Source organism: Chlamydotis macqueenii, chromosome 3 (genome assembly GCF_036417535.1).
Source record: "Chlamydotis macqueenii isolate bChlMac1 chromosome 3, bChlMac1.mat, whole genome shotgun sequence".
Lineage (NCBI taxonomy): Eukaryota > Metazoa > Chordata > Aves > Otidiformes > Otididae > Chlamydotis > Chlamydotis macqueenii.
The window spans coordinates 22,750,326-22,775,895 of record NC_141558.1 but is presented as its reverse complement, the minus strand read 5'-3'; the positions used below and the strand labels follow the sequence as shown (position 1 = coordinate 22,775,895).

Genomic DNA, 25,570 nt, shown 5'->3' with positions numbered 1-25,570 from the left:
TTTCTTCTGCTTTTCATCTATCTCAAAAAGAAAACATTTTTTTTAATTAAGTGAAGTTATTTGTTTGCCAGACAAAACAATGGAAGGTTTATGTCACGTAGATGAGAAAAAAAGAAATGGAAAAAACTCCTGAGATCAAATTTACACTGAAACTGTTCATTTTCCTGTTTTCCAGTTTGTCTGCTGGGGGAAAAAAAAAAAAAGAAAAAGAAAAAAAAAAAAGTCAGAACAATTATTTCTGTGTTTTCCACCCTTAAGCTCAGAGGCTGTCAGAGACTCAGCACCGGCTTTCAGCCACGACCCCAGACACAAGTTACAGTCCGATACTTGTGCTAAATACTTTCATCCAGTTTCTTCAGTGAAGATTTTGCGGAGTGCCATTTCTCCAGGCCACCCCTCATCCAAGCTTCTCTGTCTCCGAGAATGGTCCCTTTTCCTCACATTTATCCTAGAGACCAGGAGAAGACTTATGTGAGGAGAGCTGCACCCGGGATATTTGTATCACCAGTGCTACTTATCATTAGAAGAACTCTTCGCTGGAAGCCACTTAGCAAATTACAAAGGTGCATCTAGGTAGATAAATGGACTTCTGTTGAACAGGGAACCTGATTTGAACAAGTCAGTGCTGCAAACACTCAATCATGTATTGTATGACAGGTATGTGAGTAATCTCACTGAACCCCATTCTATTTGAACTTTTCGTGATAAGCATATATTTAAATCCTTGCCTAGCTGAACGGCAGTTCACTCACGGAGGAGTTCGGTTGTTCATTTTGCATAGAGGAGATTCAAAGACACGATTATCTTAAGTGACTGAATTGTATACGTGACTTTTGGTACCAGTTTAAACTTGCATCTTGACCTGTATTGTAAAGAGTAAAGTTAATGTTGCAAGTGCCACCCAGTGACTGTGATTAACCATAATTTGCATTCTTTATTGAAAGTCAATAGTTTGCACGCTACCAGCTGTGAAATTGTGCAATGAGCAATAATTAAGCAATGAAAGAGAGTAAACAGAACTAGTTAGGCATGATTTGGAGCAGTGAGTACCAAAGGTGACTTTTAAACTTTTATTAGCACGAAGCAAGAAAAACAAAATACAACCATGTGACCTATGCTTAATGAGTAAACAGTGAACATTTGTAAAAGTCTACTGAAGATAAAGTCACACTGTAAAACAGTATCACTACTAAATAGAGACTATCCACTAGACTTACAGGATCACAGGCTTTGCAGCTAAAGGGACTGTGCATAGAACAAAGCAGGAACCATCTCTGAATATGTGTCTAACTGCAATTCACTGCCTTTGCTGATGGGAATTTTGTTCTCAGAGGCTTGTTGCGGTGGGTATTTTTCTTTTTTTTTTTTTTTTTGCAGAGGGTTGGGAAGGGCGGAAATGAAAGCTTACTGTAGGTTTGTGCAACTTGTCATTGCATATGGAAATCTCTGGCAGACATTTGATTTTTTGCTCTTTGCAAGTCCCACCCTATTACATGTATTCAAAATGAATGTGTACAGCACCATAGCACAGCTTTCTCCCTAAAGCAAACTCCTAAAAGCTCAGTTTCCTCTTGGACATTACCAATTAGTTATGTGTGGAAATAGTTCAACTACAGCTCTTATATTCAATTTTGTTTGTCATAGTGTCAAGCTTTACTACTTATTGGATTGTGCCTTGCCAGGTTTGAGGACTTCTTCTGATGGTGGTATTGGCCTTGGTTTAGCAAGCTGACCAGGCTTGACTTCAGGCATTTTTTCACCATGTCTATACACACTTACAGTAACATCCACTGTTTCCCCGCCATACTTGTTCTTGACATGGATGCTATATTTGCCTGAGTCTTCTGAGGTCACTCCCTTGATTGTCAAACTGGCATATTTCCCTTGTTCCAGTGAAAACGCATAGTGCTCATTAAGTTCAAAGGCCTTGTCATTCTTGAACCAAACCACTTCGGGGTCAGGATTTCCAAATACAGTACAGGTCAGATTCAGTGTCTGAGGAAGGAAAAAAGAAGTAATTTTTAGGATGAGATTTGTTTAACCAGAATATTCTCAGCATTGCTTTCAGGCACTTCTTATTCCTAGTTAATTAAAGTAACATGGGTATCATGTTCTTGAGGACTGAAAAGTAGAGTTCCTAATATATTTTTTTCTTTGATGCAGTCTCGACCATCTCACCAGTGACTGTGATGCAGTAGTAGCCTCAGGGTAACAGTGTCTGAAGATGGTAAGTTGGACTGTCATTGCAGCCCTGCCTGCAGGAGACTCCTGATAACCCATTAGTTTGACATGAGGTTCAGGCAATGATAGGTTTAAAAACATCCTTGAAGTTTCCCTGTACACAGTAGGGAGGAGAACTGAGCAAATCTTTTCTGACCAAGGCCTTCTGAGGTTATTGCTTGAGATGACAAAAAAAAAAAAATTAAAAATAGAGTACATAACATGAATTGTTGGACATTGATTCCAGGTGCTGCTGACTAGTAAAATGAAAATATTTCATGAAGATTAAATAATACATAAATGTTGTAAAAGTTTTGCACTTATGTATAGTGTATTCAGAGAACAGCTAAAATGACTCAGTAGGCCATTCTGGCAGTTTAGGTATTTTCCAAGCACTGAACTGAGACTGGAGAAGCCCATAAAATTTTCATGGTCATTCTTCCAAGTTTTTACATGGTTACTGCTGAACCTCATTTTGACCACCAGATGTATATGTATGTAAACTTTATGTATTTAGGTACAGCGATGGCAGAGTAAATGAAAGAATCACTTGAGAAGCTGCATTGATTAGTGCCTACTTTGTCCACCTTTGCTTGAAACTTATTCTGCCAAAAATTCTGCCTTAGATAACTAAAAGTCACCTTAAGAATTTCACAGATGCACTATTATGTTAGGGTGGGAAAAAAAAAAAAAAACAACAACCCACAATTAACAACTCAAAACTCAGAGTTTCTACCAGAATGCTTCCTCATATTCCTTTCCCCTCCATATTCTCCTTCAAGTTCTGCCAAATCCTGACCCAGAAGGAGCAGAGAAAGTCCATCTGTGTACACATGTGCATGTTTTTGTGCAACATTTTTCTTGAATTATGATGGCTGAATAGGTGTGATATAACTTAGAGAAAAAAAATAAAACAGGAAGAAATTTTAAGTGATCAGAAGTACCATGCATTCACAAATAGAAACAGTCTTGCATACTTGCCTCCAAAGTCAGAGGGGAGCGTGGAAGGAAGATTTATGTGCTCTGGGTATAACCTAGTGACAGCCTAAGTGTGTGAGTACTCTTAAAGAAGTGACATCATGTAGGATGTAAAGTTAACTAATAGCCTATAGGAACTAGCCTTACTATAAAATATTTAAAGGAATAATGATCCAAACAAGAAAATAAAATTTTGGGAAATTGAACTAATGTCTAATAGCATAAGTTTAAATCTTACTGTCGTTTCTGTAACTCAAGCAACATTTCATGACTACTGCCCTCAAAAGTTACCTCATTTAAGAGAAATTAATAATTAATTTATAAAATTAATCTGGTCTTAATAAGTTAATATTAAAAACTTACCAGAGAACAGATATATTCCACAGTCATTTTAGATCATTTGGGCCTGTTCTAATTTATTAAATTATAGATGTGTCCTAAAATCATTTATACTCTCTTAAGAAGCACTAGTAAAGCTTTGTCTTGTGTCCATATATCTGTGTAATTATACCATTCCATTGTATGGGGTAAACTCTCCTCTTTTTTTTTTTTTAGTTATTTCTCACACTATTACTTACACAATTCCTGCATGGTACCTGTTCATATTTATTTTTTAAAGTTTGACTTCCATGTCATCCATTTTGTTTTGCCTGATTTCAGGAATCAGAGATTTTTCTCTTCACACATTCAGTCATTTAATCCTCACTCAATTAGGTCTCCTTTGAAGCCTTTTACTTCTGGAAATGCATTATGTATCATTTCCTTAATTTAAGGTTGTAGTTTTTAGGGCATGATTGTATGAGGAAATTGCAGCTACTCTGTGCATGCAGTCAGGGGTGACTTCATCAAGCTGTTTCCTTAAGTTAGACTGCTTTAAGTTGTTGGTCATAGAGTGGCTTACACCTAACCTCCTAAAAGACTAGCCTTCTTGCTGTGAAGTGCCTCTGTCTACCACAACAAGAAGGCACCTCATGTGAACACCCATTAGAGACAAAGGAAGGAATGGGCCAAGAGGAAAATCATCTCTGTCTGGTCCAAAGTTTAGCAGCTTTCAGCATTCACTGCAAGGATCACATGTTCCCCCATCTTTCTGAAGAGACTGCTCCTGGATATCCAGAAAACAGCCAAGTACACAGAGAATCAGAAGAGTTGTGTGCAAACTCTTATTCCTGTGATAAGAAAGACAGTTTCCACACAGGTTAACACAGCTGTAGTCTCTGAAGATGCACTTCATACCAGAGATGTAAACAGCCTGATCAACATGCTCTTGATAGCCAGCAGATGGTAAGAGTCACATTAGCTCATGAGCTGATCTGGTATAGTCAGTCAGAATGAAAATCCATCTAGCTCTTTTAGAGGTCAAAAGCAACTGCTTAAGAAAGTATACAGAAATACAGAGGATGAATAGTGTGATCCTATTCCCGGGATACCTTCCTGCTTTTCACAATTTGGTGGTTTTTAAATTGGTTATAGGCACAAGTTGTATTGAGAACTGTGTATTTAATAGCCCTTGCTGGACTTCCTTCCATGATATTGCCTATTTTCTTTTTTGGACCCAATCTATTTTTGCCTAAGGTACTAAGGCACAAATTAATTATGAACTACTTGAAAAAAATACTTCCTTTTGATTCTTTAAAGCCTATAATGACCGCTTAATTAGGCATTCCATAGTTCTTGTGCTGTGAGGAGTGCTGGATAATCATTTCCAAGTACCTCCTCTGCACCATGCACAATACTGCAGTTTTCTTTTTTTTTTTTTAACTATGTTTTCTTTCAGTAATTTTTCTTCTCAGACTGAAGACCTAGTTTCTCCCCATAGGGAAAGACAGGGTACCCAAAAGAAGAAAATTTGCTTCAGGAGAAAGAGACAAGAACTTGCTGTCTGTGTGGGAAGGATGAGAACAGTTTGGCTTTCCTGGACTGAAGGATTGGGTGTCTGGAGTCTGGAGCTCACCCTCAGGATGGAGAGATGGAGTTCCAGTACTTCCTCCCACCTGTAAGGACTAAGAACAGCTGAGACTGATAATCTTCTCCTTCTGTCTTAGTATCCAGAGAGTTTGGGCTGAGTTTGCATGAGATCCCACTCCTCCATGTCAAAAATCCCAATGAGGAACACCAGTCAGTCAGCACAGTGAAATTTCATCTCCACCAGTCTGGCTGATCTAGGAAGAGACTTTGTGGAGATTTACCAATTTTGACGTTGTATGTGGGCATTTAGTTATTATTGATGTCAAAAAAAATATGTGTATTCACTGGCCTTCAAACTTACTGTAATTATATATTGTAACGGGGCTATCTGCCAATAAATAGGAAGAGGGGAGAGTTTAGCCCCTTGGCCCAGGTAGGTTCTTTATCCTCCTTTACTCTTACCAGCCATAATAGTCTATGTCTGGCATGCTGAAGAATGGGACTTAATTTTTGTTTCTTTTATATTGGCTCTCAGAGTGGCTGCTTTCTTCTGCCTCTTTAGTTTCTTCTACGGGGCAGGAGCGGACTCTCCCATTGAACTGCTCTGCTCAGTACACAGAGCTGAAAGCCAGCCCAGATTTCAGTATGCAGTTAACTCAGAGCTTATACATAATCAGCACAAGACCACCTCTTGAGGCTGACCTTGCTTGCCGCAGATCTGAATTAGGCTGTGCCTTCTCTGACTACATAGTCAGCTTGTGGTATCTGTGCTCACTTAGGCTTTGCATGTGTCTCAATTAAATGACTACCATTAGGTGATTTAAATTATCATCCCTCTGCCTTCGGCTTCCATGAAATCATCTGCATTCTCTCTCCTTTTGCCATCAATGCAAACCTCTCTCCAGTCAGCATGACTGCTTGACACAACTGCCCTTACCTTTCCATCCATTATAGTAACGACGTCAGGCAAACCACCAATGACTTTACCACGATCTAGGAGTTAAAGAAAAATATGAGGACCATGTGAAGGTTAGACCTCAAAATTACTCATTTCTTAATGATTTTATAACATCGTGTCTTATTAGTCAAAGCTTTTGTTTGGACTTATCTTTAAAAAAAAATGTAGTCCCTGGTTAACTAAACAGAAAATATTACAATTTTTGTGACATTTTGTGTTATTTCTTTTTAATGTATTTTAGGGTCCCCTCAGACTTTTTAGCAGAGATTGTGCTATAGCATTCTAAACTGATATACGTAATCTTGAAGCTACTGCTGAGCTGGACATGTTGTGCTTTGAGCACAGAGCAAAGCAAGGAGGATGCTTTGAGCATGGTGGTATCTAAGATCTAAGGAAAACTCTCTCTTGTCATTACCAGGGGAACTGATATCAAAGTATCAGAATTCCTACAGCCCCTAACAGTAACAAGATCTCCCACTGTTTGAGCAAGCACTGCCCAACAGGCATTAGCAGGTAATTTTTTACTTAATAAGTAGATCCCAATATGCAGTATTAGCAGCAGCTCTCTTTCAGAGTCAACACCTCCTTGTATGACACCCAGAAGCCTAAAGCTCACAAAACCTCTGCAGACACAAGAAGATAGGGTGGAGGTTTGTAAAATGTGTAAAAAATTTAGTAGGTTTCCATTGGAATTAAAATCAAATAAATCTACAAATTAGTATTATTACTGCAGTATTATGTGCTAACAGGGGATTTCTGCAGCCACAGAACTCTGAAAGCTATGGCAGCTTATCAAGATGGATGCTTTAAAGAGAACACTAGACTACATTGTAGAACACCTATAATAAAAGTAAAATAAACTTACTTTTCTCAGCAAAAGCAGCTGCCCTAAAATTGTTAAGGAAGAGATGAAGAGAAATACATAAGGTTATTAATGAAATTATTATTTTTTTTTTCTGTAAGTGAAGACAGTATTGCTGCAGAATTAAAATGCAAGAGATGTAACACTTACTTGAGTCGCTGGAATTCTGCATAAGCATCATCAAAAGCTGTAACAAAACAATTGACGGAGTTATTGTTCATGAACCTAACTTGCCCTTGGGAATCAGTATAAACATTTAAAGATATATCTATGTTAAAGCTCCTTTAAAACCCAGAGTTACATAGTAGCAAAATGGGAAACCAAACCCCTGAAACCCAATGGCACTGGTGGTGAAAACAGATACAAGACTAAAAAGGTCATAAGAGTTATGCAACTAAACTACAACTGGTTCTGACCAAAGGCTTTCTGTTGTTACTGTCATTCCTCTGATTATTGCCAGTAAATTCTGTTTAATCTGTAAAAAGTCATCATATAAGTCTAGTCTTGTAAATATACCTTGCCCAGACAGATCAAGTGTGCGTTTGTAGGATTCCTTGTCACCAAAGATTTCAAAGGTGTAGTTCCCCTTATCCTTTTCAGTGGGCTCAACTATCTGCAGCCAGGCAACATCCTCTCCACCTCCAATCTTCATCTTTTCACCAGAAGAAATCTTAGATTCCCTGGGAAAAAAAATGAATAGAAATATGTTTGAACATTCTTTTCATGTATACTCTCCATTGGAGATCATGTATAAAAGTTACAAAAGATAACATACTATTCCTAAACTACAGATGTATTGCAACAAATGGGAGTAATTTCCCAGAAGATTCTTTTCTTCCTGGTGGGGGGTATGAAACACTTTGGAACCATTAGCTTGAGCATTCATTCCAAAGATTAATTTGTTCACCCTCTTCTCATTCTCCTTGTCTCCACATACACAATCATCTGTGTTCATATCTATATGCACATACATGTCTGTATGCGAAAATGATGTATGACTTTAGAGTCCTTTAGAGTCCTACACACTAATATAGAACACATCAGAACAGTGAACTAGAAGCAAATAACCTTTTCTGATAAGGAAAAAAAAATATTTACTTTTCATTAACTTCAAAAATCAATTAAGAAAACAATGAAAGATTTGCATTGTATTTATTGTTCTTGCATCAAAATACACCTTTGATTTTTTTAAGAACAAGACAAGAAGCAAATCTAACTGCAGATAATTAATAAACAAGTCTTTAAAAAACAGTAGCATTATATTGACTTATCATCACTTCCTAAGCTAAGAATATAAGAAATGCTCTACTGATTCACATCAGGGGTTCTTCTGGTCCATAATCTGTCATGAAGAGTGGAAACAGAAGAAGCTATTTAATGAGAGCATGCAAATCATACCACTTTCAATGGTTTGAAGAGAAGTTTCCTCTTTCAATCATTAACTAAAAAATATTTATTTTCATCCTTCCTCCCCAAGCATCTTTAGCTGGAATTTTTAATAGATTAAGTCAGCATTAGCTTCTCTTTGATCAGTTATTTTATTTGCCCAGACAGGGCTGATTTGGATTCATAGCTAGAGAGATACTTTGATGGGGAAAAGGAATTTTTACTATTTCCCCTTCTGTAAGATGACTACATTGTCTTCAGTGTACCAAGTTAGATACCTGGATATAAACTACTATATATTAGAAAATGCTACATCTAATATTCCCCACTGTGCCATAAGTGGATGATGCATGCTGGCTTTAGGACTTGTATTTGCTGTGCAGTGTAGTGGATGATTCAATGCTAGCTAGAAGTTTATATGGTATGTTTCATGATGTGCAGACAACAGTAAAAAATAAAAAAAAAAAAACATGGATTATCTAGCCTTTCATTTTTTCCAAGAAAAAATTTTCTCGATCCCCATTTAAAAGAGCAAGGAGGTTTGAAGAAGCTGGAGGAGGCTGGTTGGTTGGTTTGTTTTAGTCTTTGTTTTAGCTTTAACAACTCTGGCTTATAATTATCATATTCAAGGAAGGATGGAAATTTTATTTGTTGAAAATCTGTGTTCAATGATCTTCAAGACAATCAATGTGTAAGACGTTATAAAATCTGAAATATTAGGAGGGAGGAGGTGTCTCTGTAAATATAAACATGCACACTGTTATTTCTTTATTAGCCATGGAGCCTTCTCTAGTTTTATATTTCTTTGAACTGGATGGTGGAATGGACTAAGTCACTTCTAAAACTCAAGCAGATATAGTAAAAGGCAGAGGCAAAATATATTTTTATTTTCCTTTCCATCATATTAGTATCACATTTGCTGAAAAAAAAAAAAGCAGCAGAAGTTACTGAATACAAAGCTTGAGTTATGAGTACAGCTGCACACCCTTGCAAATATTCTCGACCTCCGTGAACCTGATGGTCACTGACACTTTCCTTGTGTTCCTGTCCTCACAGAAATCAAAGGCTAGACAGCATTGCAAAACAAGGACAAGACGCTGATAAACCAGCTGCTCCCTGTCCAAGTCACACCAATTCACTGTGTGTTATCTTTGGAGGCTATCAAAGAATGTTAAAGTTGAAACCACTTGAAGAGTTTTAAAATCCTTCCAAACGTTACCTGCGGTTTCAAACAAACAACGGCCTGACATAGTGACACATTTGAACACACATTTAACTGTAAATATACAGATGAACAGAGCGCCTCAAAAGTCAAAGGTTAATGTAACATGAGGGTGGAAAACTATTGGGAACTTTAAAGTTCATTCCTGGTCATATTCTCAGCCCTGAGAGCTAGTCTCAAAGTATTCTGTACCCCATTGAATATCTTTTCAAAAAAGAAGACAGAATTAAAATATTTTAGGTTACATAAGGCTGTATCAGTTTGAAAAAAAAAATCCTGTCTTAATACAGGCTTTTATTAAACTATGAGAGCTGATCCTTGGTATTCACCTAGTACTGGAGGAGAATTTCATCCATTTAAAGAAAAGGGCACTGCTGAGTAGAAAACTGTGCTTGGATAGTGTTGCTGGGGGAGGGGGAGCACAGTTCAGCCCACTGCTGTCAGCATGGCGCCAGTGCCAGCACCGAGGGTCCAGAAGCTAAGGAAGGATCACAGATAAGTGCAAATAAACCTAAACTGCGATCCAATAGCACCCCTGTCGCTCCAGCCAGCAAGTCGGCTTTGTTGGGGGCCCAGCTGAAGTGTCTCTATACCAATGCACGCAGCATGGGGAATATCCCTGGAAACATTCAAGGCCAGGCTGGATGAGGCTCTGAGCAACCTGATCTAGTCAGGGATGTCCCTGCTCCTTGCAGGGGGGTTGGACTAGATGACCTTTGAAGGTCCCTTCCAACCCTAACCATTCTATGATTCTATGAAACAGGAAGAGCTGGAGATGCGTGCACACGAGCAGGGCTACAACCTCGTTGGCATCACGGAGACGTGGTGGGATGACACATACAACTGGAGCGTCAACATGGAAGGGTATAGGCTTTTTAGAAAGGACAGGAAGGGGAGACGAGGAGGGGGTGTCGCTCTCTACGTCAGCAACCTGCTGGAGTGTGTGGAGCTCTGCCTGGGGATGGAGGAGGAGCTAACAGAGAGCTTACGGGTCAAGATTAGAGGACGGGGACAGACAGGGGACGTTACGGTGGGGGTCTGTTACAGGCCGCCTGGCCAGGAGGACAGAGCAGACGAAGCGCTTTATAGGCAGACAGGAGCAGCCTCATGGTCACAGGCCCTGGTCCTCATGGGGGACTTCAACCACCCTGACATCTGTTGGAGAGACAACACGGCAGGGCACAGGCAGTCCAGGAGGTTACTGGAATGCGTGGACGACAACTTCGTCCTGCAGGCAATAGAGGAGCCGACAAGGAGGGGTGCCATGCTCGACCTTGTGCTCACCAACAGGGAGGGGACTGGTCGGGGATGTGAAACTGAAGGACAGCCTTGGCTGCAGCGACTACGATGCGGTTGAGTTCAAGATCCACGGAGCAGCAAGGAAACTACATGGCAAGCTCTCTGCCCTAGACTTCAGGAAGGCAGACTTCGGCCTCTTCAGGGACCTGATGGGCCAAGTGCCATGGGAGGCGGCCCTGGAGGGAAGAGGGGCCCAGGAAAGTTGGTCTATATTCAAGGAGCACCTCCTCCAAGCTCAGCAGAAGTGCATCCCGGTGAAAAACAAGTCGGGCAAAAAGGCCAGGAGGCCGGCGTGGATGGGCAAGGAGCTCCTGGACCAACTAAAAGTAAAAAAGGAAGCCTATAGAGGGTGGAAGTGGGGACAGGTAGCCTGGGAGGACTACAAAGAGGCTGCGCGAGTGGCCAGGGATAAGGTAAGGAAGGCCAAAGCCCTGGCAGAACTGAATCTGGCCAGGGATATAAAATACAACAAGAAGAGCTTTTATAGGTACGTAGGGGACAAAAGAAAGTCCAGGGTAAATGTAGGCCCCCTCCAGAAGGGAACTGGTGTCCTGGTTACCCAGGACATGGAGAAGGCTGAGGTTCTCAATTACTTTTTTGCCTCAGTCTTCACCCACAAGAGTTCCTGTCCCACCACCCAAGCTGTAGAAGGTGCAAGCAGGGACTGCGAGGATGAAGAACCGCCCATTGTACTCGAAGAGCAGGTTTGGGATCATCTGAGGAATCTAAAGGTGCACAAGTCCATGGGACCTGATGAGATCCATCCTCGGGTCCTGAGGGAACTGGCGGATGAAGTTGCCAAGCCACTGGCTATCATATTTGAGAAGTCATGGCGGTCTGGTGAGGTCCCTGATGACTGGAAGAGAGGGAACATAACCCCAATTTTTAAAAAGGGGAATAAGGAAGACCCGGGTAACTACAGGCCGGTCAGCCTTACCTCTGTGCCTGGCAAGGTCATGGAGCAGATTCTCCTGGAAACCATGCTAAGGCACATGGAGAGCAAGGAGGTGGTTGGTGACAGCCAACATGGCTTCACCAAGGGCAGATCATGCCTGACCAATTTGGTGGCCTTCTATGATGGGGTGACGGCATCAGTGGACAAGGGACGAGCAATGGATGTCATCTACCTGGACTTGGGCAAAGCTTTTGACACTGTCCCGCATGACATCCTTCTCTCTAAACTAGAGAGACATGGGTTTGATGGACGGACCACTCGGTGGATAAGGAGTTGGCTGGATGGCCGCACTCAGAGAGTGGTGGTCAACGGCTCAATGTCCAGGTGGAGACCGATCACGAGTGGCGTCCCTCAGGGGTCCGTGTTGGGCCCAGCCCTGTTCAACATCTTTGTCGGCGACATGGACAGTGGGATAGAGTGCACCCTCAGCAAGTTCGCCGACGACACCAAGTTGTGTGGTGCCGTCGACATGCTGGAAGGGAGGGATGCCATCCAGAGGGACCTTGACAGGCTGGAGAGGTGGGCTCGTGCCAACCTCATGAAGTTCAACAAGGCCAAGTGCAAGGTCCTGCACCTGGGTCATAGCAATCCCAGGCACAAATACAGGCTGGGCGGGGAATTGATTGAGACCAGCCCTGAGGAGAAGGACTTGGGAGTGCTGGTGGATGAGAAGCTTAACATGAGCAGGCAATGCGCCCTTGCGGCCCAGAAGGCCAACCGCATCCTGGGCTGCATCAAGAGGAGCGTGGCCAGCAGGTCGAGGGAGGTGATTCTCCCCCTCTACTCTGCCCTGGTGAGACCCCACCTGGAGTACTGTGTCCAGTTCTGGAGCCCCCAGCACAAGAAGGACATGGACCAGTTGGAGAAGGTCCAGAGGAGGGCCACGAAGATGATAAAAGGGCTGGAGCACCTCTCTTATGAGGACAGGCTGAGAGAGTTGGGGCTGTTCAGACTGGAGAAAAGGAGGCTCTGGGGAGACCTGATAGTGGTCTTCCAGTACCTCAAGGGGGCCTACAAGAAAGATGGGGAGAGGCTGTTTAGTAGGGCCTGTTGCAATAGGACGAGGGGCAATGGTTTTAAAATAGAGGGGGGTAGATTTAGATTGAAAATTAGGAAAAAATTTTATACGATGCGAGTTACAGAACACTGGAACAGGTTGCCCAGAAAGGTGGTGCATGCCCCATCCCTGGAAACGTTCAAGGCCAGGTTGGATGAGGCTCTGAGCAACCTGATCTAGTCGGGGATGTCCCTGCTCCTTGCAGGGGGGTTGGACTAGATGACCTTTGAAGGTCCCTTCCAACCCGAACCATTCTATGATTCTATGATTCTATGATATTTTACTGTCTTTGGACCAACTAGATAATATAGTGGAAGACAAACAGTCTTGTGTTGAATAAAAGGCTGGAATACTGTAGATTCTTTTTTTCTGGCTGTTACAGCCCTCCTGATAGGTACTGGACAAGTCTGTTGGTATTTCTTTTACTGTATGTACTATCTACATGAAAAGAGAATATGAAGTGCTGGAAAGATAAAGTCATTAATGTGGCCCAGTTACTAAATGAATTCCACAGAATAGTCATTGCTAATCATAAAGACGGCATTTTTTCTCAAATAAAATTGAAAAAAATATTCTCGTCTACCTGTGAGACCAGTTGACTTTCATTTCTTCATTGTAGTACTTCATGAAACACTGGAGCCTTATTCCTTCCTCAGTGCAATGGATCTTCAGTGGAGAGGCTGTCTTACCTATGTAAAATAGAATATATGCAGATCCAAAAGGACAGTGGAATGAACAAGAAACAGCCAAATGGACTACTTGTACTGTCAGGACAAAAAAAAAAAATTCAAGATCTGTAACATGATTCTTAACTATTACAAAGAGACAATGATTCTCACCTCTCAAAGGAGATCTGCTGATTTCTATCAGTGAAAGTTCAGCATCAGTTTATGGTTTTATGTTCACATACAAGCATTATGACTAGCAAGATCCATTGTGAAATAATAAGCTAGTCATGTAATCAGTCTTTCTAATTGCACAAAGATTTTATTCTTGTGCAGTCCTTTTTCTTTCTGTGGAATGGCACACAGCTTCTCACTGGGAGCAGGATCAGAATCTCATTCTCTCTGTATCAAGGTTCACTTATTAATGGGAAGTAGGAAGAAAATTATTGCTACAACATTGTCACCAAAGAAGCCAGGTGGAATAATACTTTGTTCCCTTTTAATAGTGTCAATTAGCAAGGTCAACTGCCTATTTAGAAACTTAATAACATGTCCATATTAATATAAGCATCATGACTCTCAGAGATTTCCCACTTACAATAAAAATTGTCTGCCTCAGGCTCAGATGGCTTTAACATAAAAAAAAACCTACATGAAAATCCAAGACATTTACTTACCACTGACTCCACTCAATGCCAGAATTATATCATTATACACTGAAAAGAAAAAAAAAATGTACGATCAAAATTCAATCAGAATATAGCTTTGTTTTGTTCAGTTTAATTAAAACAATATGGGAAATCTTCACATCCTTAGGCAAAGAAAGCCATTAAAATTGCAACAGGTGTATGGGACAAATTGGAGACTGTGTAGAGCATATGAATTCTGTGCTGTACCACTGAGTATCTCCACTGTGTGTGGAGTCAGCTGTCTGCTAACAAATCTTTGTCTCTGTATCCCTCAGGCCAGAAACAATAAAAGGTCATTAATAGTGGATAGTTCACATTCAAAGGAGAGTGCAGCAGAAAGATAAATTATCTCTTTCTAGGTGAAAACAGTTTTCACCTGCTCCCTGTAGGATGGCATTTGACAAATGTAAACCCTTTCAACAGCAGGTGAAAGAAACCAGGTATCATATCAAGCTTTTGAAATATCACAGAGATGATGGGTTTGCAGAAGGGGAGAACCCTGGAGACAAGGACAGAAGAGCGGGGAACTCTTTCATAGCAGAAGAATCCTATTCAGTACCACTGTGTGAGATGGAAAGAGAGAGAAAGGAAAAAGGACCATAATCTGAAGAATGCAAATTCTTCTATTTTTATTAACAGGAAAGGCAATGACATGCCTGAAGTTCAGAAGCTAATTGTATATTTGGTCTATATCAATCTGTATCTGCACATTTTTTGGCTCTGCTAAAATAAATTGTGATTCGATTCCATAATCCTCTGCAAACTCCAGTATGCTTCTGCTGGCATGTTGACATGAGGACATGGATTACATACTATATATACATTACATTACAGACATCTGTGGAAGTGGGTTTATATTATCTATACTGTCTATATGAGATGTTTTTTCTGAAATAATAGTGGACAGAGTTCATGCAGAGGAAAAATTTCTGACACAGGCATTTGATGATCATCTTCTGAGATTAACCACAGCTTAAGAACAAAGTTTAATGTTTATGTTTCAGGTACTTGCCCAACTTACTGAAAAAAAAATGTTAAGATCTTTGGTGGACAGAATTAATTTTTTAATATATCTTTCTCCCTCTATTAACAGTCGGCAGAAAATATTCATTATTTGAGTCAAATGACTACATGCATGTGAGATGAGTCCATGTCTTCTTTGGCCTAGTTGGTGGGACCTAAGTAGAGAAGCACAGGGAAGTTCTCTCTACCAAAGCTGAGAAAAATTCATTGATGCTGGCAATAGATCAATCTCTGCTATAGACTCAGAAGTAAACAAACATTTTTTTTACTGAACAAATTTCAATATACATAAAATTACGGTAGCTGACTGTGATATCTGATAACACATGAAATTTTCATTAAATGCCTGTCATCGGTGCATTTTAGACTAGATTCTCTTCCCCTTATTTGCATTTATCTTAATTTGAATTCCAATGAACACTGAGCTCAAACTAGCCTGCCCTATACAACAGGCAGTCTTCCAGTGCCTCATTCATGCTAACCTTCTCTGGTTATCCTTTATGTTTCAAGGCTAAATCCACATTCTAGGAGACCCACGGTTTGGTTCAAAACTGCAATTCTTCTGGTTTTGCTGGTTGACATTTTCAAACCCTCCTGGACCCATAGAGTTAGACACTCTGTATTCTTAGAATTGACATTTCACTGTCTACATTTCCAGCATGGCACAGTCTTGCTATACGTGAAGTACAGTCTCTGGAAGGACGCCTGCCCATAAGATGGAGAACTACAGTACCTTTTGTTCATTCTGGGGGTCAGGATGTCCCCTAGCTTGAAAACCCATAGACTAAGGGAATGAGATCAGTGTACACATCAAAGAATAAGAAGGGAGGAGGTGGCTAATAAGGATGTGTTTGATAGTATGGGACCTGAGCATGACATAAAAAATATGGAATAAGGGATGGAAATTGTACTGTTTTTTAGTGGGATAGAGATTATTTTCTTCATTGCGCTGCTATGTTTTAAATTTGTGACTGAAACAGTGTTAGTAACACAGGGACATTTTAGCTGTTGCTGAGCAATGCTTGCACAGTGTGAAGGCCTTTTATTTCTGTTCCTCAGAATGCCTCACCAGTGAGTAGGCTGGGGGTGCACAAGAAGCCGAGAGGAGACACAGCCAGGACAGCTGACCCCAATTGACCAAAGGGATATCCCATACAATACAAGGTCATGCTCAGCAATAAAAGCTGGAGGAAAAAGGAAGGAACATTTGGACTTATGGCATTTGTCTTCCCAAGTCACCGTTACACATGATGAAGCCCTGCTGTCCTGGAGAAGGCTGCTAATGGGAAGCAGTGAGTGAATTCCTTATTTCGCTTTGCCTGCATACACAGCTTTTGCTTTACCTATTAAATTGACTTTATCTCAACCCATGAGTTTTCTCACTTTTCCCCTTCCAGCTCTCTCCTCACCTCACTGAGAGGGAGTGAGTGAGTGGTTCTGTGGGGCTCAGCTGTCTTGTGTGTAAATTCTCCTCTGTCATTTGGGCTGGCCGAGGCAGGGCCCAGACAGCTGCTCAGCAAGAGGCCAGAGGCTGAGGCCTGCAAGGCCTGGGCCTCCACCTCTCTGCTTACGCTTCTGTTTTGTTTTCCCCCTCTCAAATATATTATCACAGAGGTGTTATCACCAACACCATTTAGCTCGGCTCTGGCCAGCGGTGGCTCCACCCTGGAGCAGCTGAGTTCATCAGACAAAGGGGAAACTTCTAGCAGCCTCTTGCAGAAGCTGCCATTGTAGCCCTGCCCCCCAGCTACACAAATGCAACATATAGGGTTAACTCACTGTTCTGGTTTTGTTAGTGAGGCGGGGCCTAAGGTGGTAGCTTCTGTAGGAAACTGCTAGAAGTTGCTCCCCTTTGTTTAGTGGACTCGGCATGGCCTAGGGCGGACCTGCTGCTGGCCAAGGCCGAGCCAATTGGTAGCAGAATGTCCCATGATAACGCCTCTCCGATAAGTAGGGGAAAACAGGAAAAAAAAAGAGGGAGAAGATGTGAAGCAGCTGAGCGGGGGGGCAGAGAGGGGGAGGTGGGAGCCTTGTGGGCCTTGCAGGCCTCACCCTCTGGCCTCCCGCCGGGCAGCAGACTGAGCACAAAACAGTGATGGAATACAAATACAGTATAATGGCTTACAACAGATCTCCACACCTAGTTTCTTCCAAGTAGCAGGGAGACGCCCTTCAGCACCCTTCTCACTTATATACTGAGCATGATGTCAGATGGCATGGAATAGCCCTTTGGCTAATTTGGGTAAATGAACCCCAGCTGTTAGCTAATTAGTTAACTATCCCAGCCATAGGGGCTACCAGCTTCAGTTCTCCACCCAGCTCAGGTAAATATTAACTCTATCCTAGCCAGAACCAGGACACTCATAAAACAACTTTACAATTTTATATTCAAAACAACTCTCAGTCCCCACTGAGACTTCCACCTCAACATATTCAGCACTTTGAACATCTTGGTGCTTTAGGGTTTTTTGTAGACTTTAAAACTTCACAAATTTGAGAGACAACGCGCTCTCTAAAAAAGATCTCTCATGTCTGTCTGATCAGAAACTTACTCCATTTCTTGCCTGTCAGGGTGCTAGAGATTAATCATTACAACACCCAATGTCACCTCTCCTAAACTGGTCATCTGCAGTTCAGGCCTCTACCATGTAAGAAGAGCATTGAAATGCAAAGGACCCAAAAAAATGTTTGCTAACTTGCCATTTGCAAGGATAGATCTTTGACATCTCTTGAGAGAGGTGGAGATCATTATTTCAATATGGTAAACTGAATGTTACCTTTTCCTGATAATTCAAGAGTGGATACGTCATGACCTCTATCATCTGATAGTGTCGCCTTATAAACTCCTTCATCCTTGCGAGATAGCTACAAGGAGAGCACAAGATGTTTACTGACAACCTTGATAATAGTACAACATTTGCTCAACCATTGCATGATTTTCTAAATCAAACAACATACATTTATCGCATTCTGGTTAAATAATCTTGCCAGAGATAAGATTGAAACTATCAAAGGCTTGTGCATGCTTTTTTATGGAGCTGTGGTTAGACCTTACAGCTAAAACATATTCTGATTTCAGTTCAATTGCCTTGAGAAACTGTATTTTTAATCTTGTTCCAAAATGACAAACAGAATTGATCCTGGTCAGTAGAAATTACAAGGAGTGTAGTAAGATGTAACAGAAGGTAAATTCATCCCACATAAACTTTAGAAATGCAATTTTTCTTAAACTGAAACTATTACTTTTTTTGAACCAATTTAAGTAAAGCATAACAGCAGATCTATATCCTTTAAATTTCCAAATATCAACTCAGTGGCTTTCATTCAAGCAGTAACTGTAGTCAAGTTATATTTATGCTAAGTAAATAATGAATTCGTTATCCTTGGAGAGCTTACACTCTAAAATCTAACACAGTGACACTGCATTAAAGACAGTGGAGTGTTTTTGTTTGGGTAGTTTTATTTTGTTTTATTTTGACACCTGATGGAAAATATATAAATAATTATATATAGATTTGAGGTTATTACTTGAATCCTGGATTTATACAAGTCCACAAGCAAGTGAATAATAGTAAAAGCATCCTAAAACTGAATGACAAGTAAAAAGAGCAATTCAAGAAAAGTAGAAACCACACTCCTCCAAAAAAGTTTGCTTGAGAAAAAATGAAGCCGCTGGAAAGCCAGTATCCTCTTGCAAGTGAAATGAAGGAAGTAAATTGGAAGAATATTAAGCCAATAAATAAAATAAATAAATCAATTAAATGGAATGTACATTTATAATGAAAACAGAAAACTCAGTCTGAAGAGGTTTTGGCACTTGATGATGACAGCAACTATGCATGCTAAGGCTTCAGACACAAGTTATGTTATTCTGTTTGCATAAAGATAAACCTTAAGAAGCCGTATACATCAAACTTATTCATTTTAGGCAATAAAACTGAGACACTGTCAGAAATGAGATGCTTGAACAAATTGAAAAATTAAGGAGCAATAAGAAAGAGCAAGATACAGTTCACCTAAGGACACTGAAGGAACTTAAGCATGGACTGTCTGACTTGATAACAAAAATAGATACTCTTTTACCAGCATTAGTTAGTCATCAGCTCATTGAAGGGTAGTAAATATGCCTTTTCTTAAAATGGTTCACAGAAATCATAGTAGCTGGTTTAGTGCTCTGCTGGCAAATCTACAGCGTGTAAAGCAGAAGCTGTCATCTCTAATCAATAGGTGATACTGTACCCTGGGAATACTGAGGTGACATTGTCCTTTCTGCAGATCAGGCACCTCATCAGCATCAATCCCAGAACCATTCTTATACCACTTGAAAACAGTCTCCTTCTTTGTGTTCGCAACCTGTACAATAGAAAAGGCACGTAAGCCTGGCTGTGTCCTGAGGAAACGTATTGCACAGTAGGTAGTCACACAGGTACTTCCAATGTAAGAAATTCAGTTTCTTTATAACATATGTCAAATAAAGCTAAGTAAAAAAAACAATTTCAACCAAGTCCTTCTAAGCAAAACTTAGTCCTACAGTATTTATTTGCAGCACAAAACTGGTTAGAAGTATACAGCTTACAGCTTCAAAGCACTGTCAAATTCTTAAAGACAATCCTGTCAATCTCATCCCTTCAAGGCTTTTCCCTGCCTTGAAACGTGGTTGTAGTTTGTCTATAGATAGATGTGAGAAGTATCTTTGAAATTAGAGCTGCTGAACTCTCCTTTATCTTTTTGTATTTGCCATGTGTCTCCAGGGAGCTGTAACACAGAACCTAGGCCCTGTCTTGGAGAGTCTTCAGCCAATTTGCAGATTTATCCCAGCTACCCAAGCAATGTCTTTTGGGGCTAAACTGCAGAAAGCAACTGAAATTACTATGCTGAAAACATTTGGGACTTAAAAATTGTGAGCTGCACCAGAAATCCTTTTTTTTCCTACTCCATTATGTCTTATGGGAAGTACAAAGACTTGAGGAATCTTAGAAATTGCAGCCTTTCCCAACACAAAGGAGCTTAACAACGTAGTGCAAATGAAGAGAAGTTGTTTGAAAGCCAGAATTTTGCTGTAGTAGCAGCAGCAGCTCATCTAGGTAATGTATAAAGAGACTACAGCTATACCTTAAGTACTGCTATAATTTTGAAATATGAAATATGTATTCATGGTGCTTAAAATATCGCTGGATTAATGACCTCAATTTGAGAATTCAAAGAACCTAAAAGCTCAGCTTTCTTTAGAAACCTTGGCAATATATTTTATTTTTCTCCTTTTCAGAAGCACTATGGTTTATTTGACTTCACTATCCCCATACCCTTCTAAAAATCACAGAAATGCAATTGTATTTCTGTGCATAGCCTGAATTCCTGGTCAACGTGGCTTTGGTAGAAGGACAGAGCTGGCAGGACATTTCTCAGTCCCCAGGCAGTTGCTTTAAAAAGCCTTCTTAAAAAGGAACTGAACAAATGGATAGAGGGCAGCCCAGAAGTTAATACAGATCTGCAATAGTTTTCAAGTGGCTTGCTTGAAGGAAAAAACATGCACCAATTTCTAACCCTTTCACATTAGAGAAGTCTTATTCCATAGATGAACAGCTCTGTGAAAGCTCTCTATAGAGGTCACTAGGCAAATAGGAGGGCCTCTTATACTGATTCCTGGATATCTCTGTAAAACCTGCTCAAATTAGTCACATATATTGCTGCTTAATAACTAGTGGTTGCTGTAGATCTCTGACAGTATTTGAGATCACAACCTGGCCCAAAGCAATACCTTGCTTGAGAAAAATGAGCAGCATTTTACATTTATCAGCTATGGCTATTCTTGTAGTCTTATGACATGATTGGCAATTTTGTTTGAGCAAAGCCTGAAGGAACAAGCCTTTAATGCTTTTCACCAATTTTTCATCAAAGACTGTTAGCACTCAATCTGACGATAAATACACCAAGGTTCAGACACGTGCAATTTGCAGTGCCAAAGTTATTTCATGTTGACATTTACTATGAAAAGTTACCTCTTTTGTTGTTTAGTCACACAACAAAAATCGTACTTTTAACAGACACAGTGCAAATAAGGGTCAAAGTTATGCAAGAACAGGTAGCTTCTGAATGTTCTGAAATTTAGTACTTGAAGAAAAATGATAGTAGATGCTGGCATATGAAGAAAAATAAACACACAATAAAAAGTAAACACCATCAAATTATCATTCAGACACAAAAACATATTCCACTGACATGCAGGGGCTATAATACCAAGAACAAGTTCATCAGTCCCAGATATTTCAGAATTAAATACTAAATCAATCAAAAGTTGATCATGTCCAATCACAAAGAAAATAAGTGGTATGTGAGATAATGTGTATTACTTTTGATATACTCTTTTATAACATTATCCATATTTGTTAATCGTTACCATTATGGACCTAGATCATATAGTCAGTCCTCTGCCCTACACAAGCTTCCAGTTGGCCCGGTTTCCTAACTCCCCTGTTTCATGCCATGGCCTTTGAGAAAGTCAAGGCAAAAGCTCTCTCTTATATATACTTCTTTTACATTATCCCAGGCTCTTTCAAGAGGTAAAAGCACCCATGACAATTATTTTTCCGCAGGAGCACTAAACACAGCCTAGAAGGGACCTGGGCCAAGTGCTATGATACGGCCTGGGGAGGCAGAAATTGTTGTTCCTTGGTTCTTTTTATTATCACAGAAATAGCCCAGGACAGCCACACTTCTAACTTGAATGTCTAATACCTGAAGTTTGTAGGACAGGCTTTATTGTTCAAACTTTTCCTATGTACAAATATCAGTTAAATGGGCATAAACATCAGAACTAAGTGAACCTAATGCCCAGTCACATACTAACACTTACAAACATTATAAGGTCAATGGTATAGTTAAAATGATGAGTGTGCAAACAGCCCACATCCTGGATTTCATTTACATAAAATATTCTGACCTTATGAACAAAAAGTACACTGGTGAAAAGCATATAATCAGATGCTCAGCCTTTCACAGTTTCAGTGGTATAAACAGACTCAACAGTCAATGAAAAGAAGGATAATTTCAGATTAATTTGTAGAGAATTAACACTAGTATAACTGGTTCAGCAACATTTAATTCCCCATGTGAATGAAAGGATAAGCAGGGTTCATGCCTAAGGCAAATGCATGTCAAGATTATAAAGTACTCCAGCTATGCGGCTCAGTACCAGTGAAGGCACCATGTTAGCTAATGAGCGTTGAGCCCTAAAATGGGGGCACACAGAATGGCAGCCTCACCACTCAGGTCAGTTCTGCTGGGAATGAGTTGAGGTTAAAGGTCTCCTAATTAGAGAGCAGAAAAAAAGAAGGAAAAAAATCTCACAAATGTGCTCATAATGAATGATTCAAGTTAGTCTAATTAAAAGCCAAAAACTTATTCAAAAGAAGTGGAGAAAATTAATACAAAAGAGTCCACATTATAGGAAAAGGCAATGAAGAAGATTTTGATGTCTGCTGAATTCAGTTAACTTAGTTATTCAGACCTTTAATCAGTCACTGTAGAAGAGCAACTAAAATGAAAATACATCAGTTTAGAATGGGCATATAAAAATGTTAATAGTAGAAGTTACTCTGAATTCTCTGCACATTAGCATTAGTTAAGATTCAAAAATCATTAGCGAAATATAATAAAAATAGTGTTTTATAGCTTTAATTCTAGAAGCCTTTGTTGCATGTTTGGTTACAGATGATTAATAATAGATGCTTTGGTAGAGGAACATCCAAACCAGAAAATGGTGAGGAAAGAGTTTGAACTCTGGCTTCTTGTGGCTAATTTTTGAAGAAGGAAGAAGAACCATTAATGGATGAATATTTTCTTTAAATTATTTTTATGTCTTACAATTATAAAGAATTAGATAATCTAACACATTTAGAAATGTCTTGGTTTTTTGTTTTGTTTTAATGAAGACTAATGATGAAGTCAGAAATTCTGATTTAATATATTCCTAAATAATAAATAAAGTTTTCATATGAGTTTTTTAATTTTAAAAATATCAAAATCTTTCCTCACATTTTCCTACCTCAATTTTTAATCAACACATTCTAAATAATTATTCTGAGTATATTTCCTCACCTTACAAATAAGTAAAACTTCACATTCTTCTGTAACTTCCCAATACAAAAACTGCGAGAAGTGAGGACCTAAGGAACAAAACTGTCTTAAATATGTTGTAGAATGAAGAATATCAGAGATATCCAGTGAAAGAAAGAAAAAAGGTGACAATTATATTATAGCATCCCTACACCAAAACGATGAGAGGGAAATTCCGAGCTACCCATGCACTAAAAGGAAAATCCTGGAGTTTTTATTGTATTGACCCAGATGTCTGCAATACAGCTTACAAGCCTGAAGCTCATCTCATGTTTGTATGATAAGTCGTGTAGTATTCCAAAATGTAAAAGTTAACTAAGTTAGTTTACTAAATATGTTTATGCCAAATTGCCAGCTAAGCATAGGAAAGAAACAGAGTAGCTACAAACAAGTGTACAATGTATTTAATGCAAAGGGAACTGGAGAATAAACACATGTATCCAACCACTCAATTGAATGTTCAAATAAAAATCCCATGCCAAACATTTGTCCAAATTATATAAAGTTTAAAAAATGTATTAACCATTACAAGCAGAGCAGAAAATATTCCTTTTCTCCACTGAGGTTCCAATCCTGCAAAAATATATATATCCTTAAGCAAATTTACTGATGTATATAGCCTTCTTCAAGTTATTGGGGTTACTCATGTCAGTAAATTTATATGTTTTAGTATCTTCAGGATCAGGGCCCGTAACTGCAATATCCAGTCCTGGGAGGTAGTAAATTCCTAGACTTTCACTTAAATCATAGAGAACTGAAAGATCTTGTAAGTTTATGCTCTAAGTGGTGTAATTTCTATCCTAAATCTAGTTTAAAAAAAAAAAAAATCTCCTCTTTCAAAAAAAAAAATAGAAAATAATAGAATTACATTGGTTATGTAGAGAATCTTACCTAAGCTATTTAGAATTAATGCTTTTAATTATTATTGTTACTTTCATCCTATGAAAGCCATGTGCTTTCCAAGTGACAATTACAAACTAGAGCTCAAACTGAATTTTTTAAGGATCTCACAGCAATTAAATTCTGAATTAGATATCCGATAGTAATTCTTACTTTCAGCTGCAAAGAACATTGATAACAAGTATATTACAAATTCTGTAACTGTATAGCAAATATGCAACAAATATACATTTGATTCCTGGAATTTTGCCTGGACAGAAACCATAGGTTCTTTTTTTAGTCTTTCTTGTCTGACACTATTATGCCTAGAACTCTGTCAATTATATTGAAGGGCCAATTTGTATATTTAAAACTAAACATGCTGACATGTTTTGTTGGATCAGAGCCTGCAGTAGGCACACGTCTCATGAATATTGAGCAGAGATAATATCTTGTAAGGACTCCCATTTTGTTTCTCTACTTAGTGAAAGTTCTATCACAACTTCCATGTATTGTATGACAATACTGGAAAATAAGATACACCAAGGATTCAGTGTCTCCTCAAACTGTGCAATATACTAATCTTCTAATGAAATCAATGGAAGGTGGAAGCACTTAGTATTCACCTGGGGTGCATCATGAGCTGCAGACTAGGCCTAAAGTTGCCAATCTACTGTCTTACCTTGCTTTCTGAGAAATTCCTTTCGCTGGAGCTCAGCCTCAGCCAATACTGCTTTGAATGCTAAATTTTAGAAGAGGTGAATGAAAAATGAGTTAGTCACAAAATTACTCAAAGAAATTCTTCATCAAAGTTTTAATGTTTCAGTGAACATACCGTCTCCAATGAGAACTAATGATGACTGGTTCTTGGCCTTTCCATCTTGAATCTGTACTGTGTATGTACCTTCATTGTCAATTGTAAATCGGTCCATCACCATTTCTATAATGCCATTTGAACGGTCACAACTTATTTTATGTCTCTGAAATAAACAAGTAATAACTTTAGTATAGTGTAAATTACTTATGATTCCCTATGGAATTAATCATGTTTTACATCCCTGCCTCCACGCACATTCTTTTTCATGTTCTTTTACTGGTAAACTATGGAAACAGAGCTGTGCTTGTATTCACTGTTGTACAACAAGATCCCAGTGGTGACAGAAATGCAGCTGCATTTGGAATCCTCAGGTCATCATAACACAGGTGGTTTGGATTTAAAAATAATAGATTATGCCACTACGCATGTTTGAAGAAGAGTCTACACAGCCAGCCTTAATCTACATTACAGCTTCCAGTTCAACAAGGGGTTTTACTAGGCTGAAGCATTGTTCCTAGCAGAGTCCAGAAATAGCTG

The 25,570-nt window shown here is 39.5% G+C and overlaps 1 protein-coding gene across 1 annotated transcript in view; it reads right to left on the bottom strand.

Annotated features, from left to right (window-relative positions):
- Window positions 1-1,056: 1,056 nt before the first annotated feature.
- The window catches only part of MYOM2 (myomesin 2), an 85,637-nt gene continuing 61,123 nt past the window's right edge, over window positions 1,057-25,570 (bottom strand). The window contains exons 26-37 of the mRNA XM_086744739.1: window positions 25,052-25,196; window positions 24,899-24,958; window positions 23,320-23,387; window positions 19,462-19,575; window positions 18,000-18,087; window positions 14,188-14,226; window positions 13,429-13,534; window positions 7,443-7,606; window positions 7,077-7,113; window positions 6,930-6,952; window positions 6,044-6,099; window positions 1,057-1,995 (exon numbers count right to left, since the gene is read on the bottom strand). Coding sequence (XP_086600865.1) covers window positions 1,657-1,995; window positions 6,044-6,099; window positions 6,930-6,952; window positions 7,077-7,113; window positions 7,443-7,606; window positions 13,429-13,534; window positions 14,188-14,226; window positions 18,000-18,087; window positions 19,462-19,575; window positions 23,320-23,387; window positions 24,899-24,958; window positions 25,052-25,196 — 1,239 coding nt within the window. The 3' untranslated portion in view covers window positions 1,057-1,656. The remainder of the gene's footprint in view (window positions 1,996-6,043; window positions 6,100-6,929; window positions 6,953-7,076; window positions 7,114-7,442; window positions 7,607-13,428; window positions 13,535-14,187; window positions 14,227-17,999; window positions 18,088-19,461; window positions 19,576-23,319; window positions 23,388-24,898; window positions 24,959-25,051; window positions 25,197-25,570) is intronic.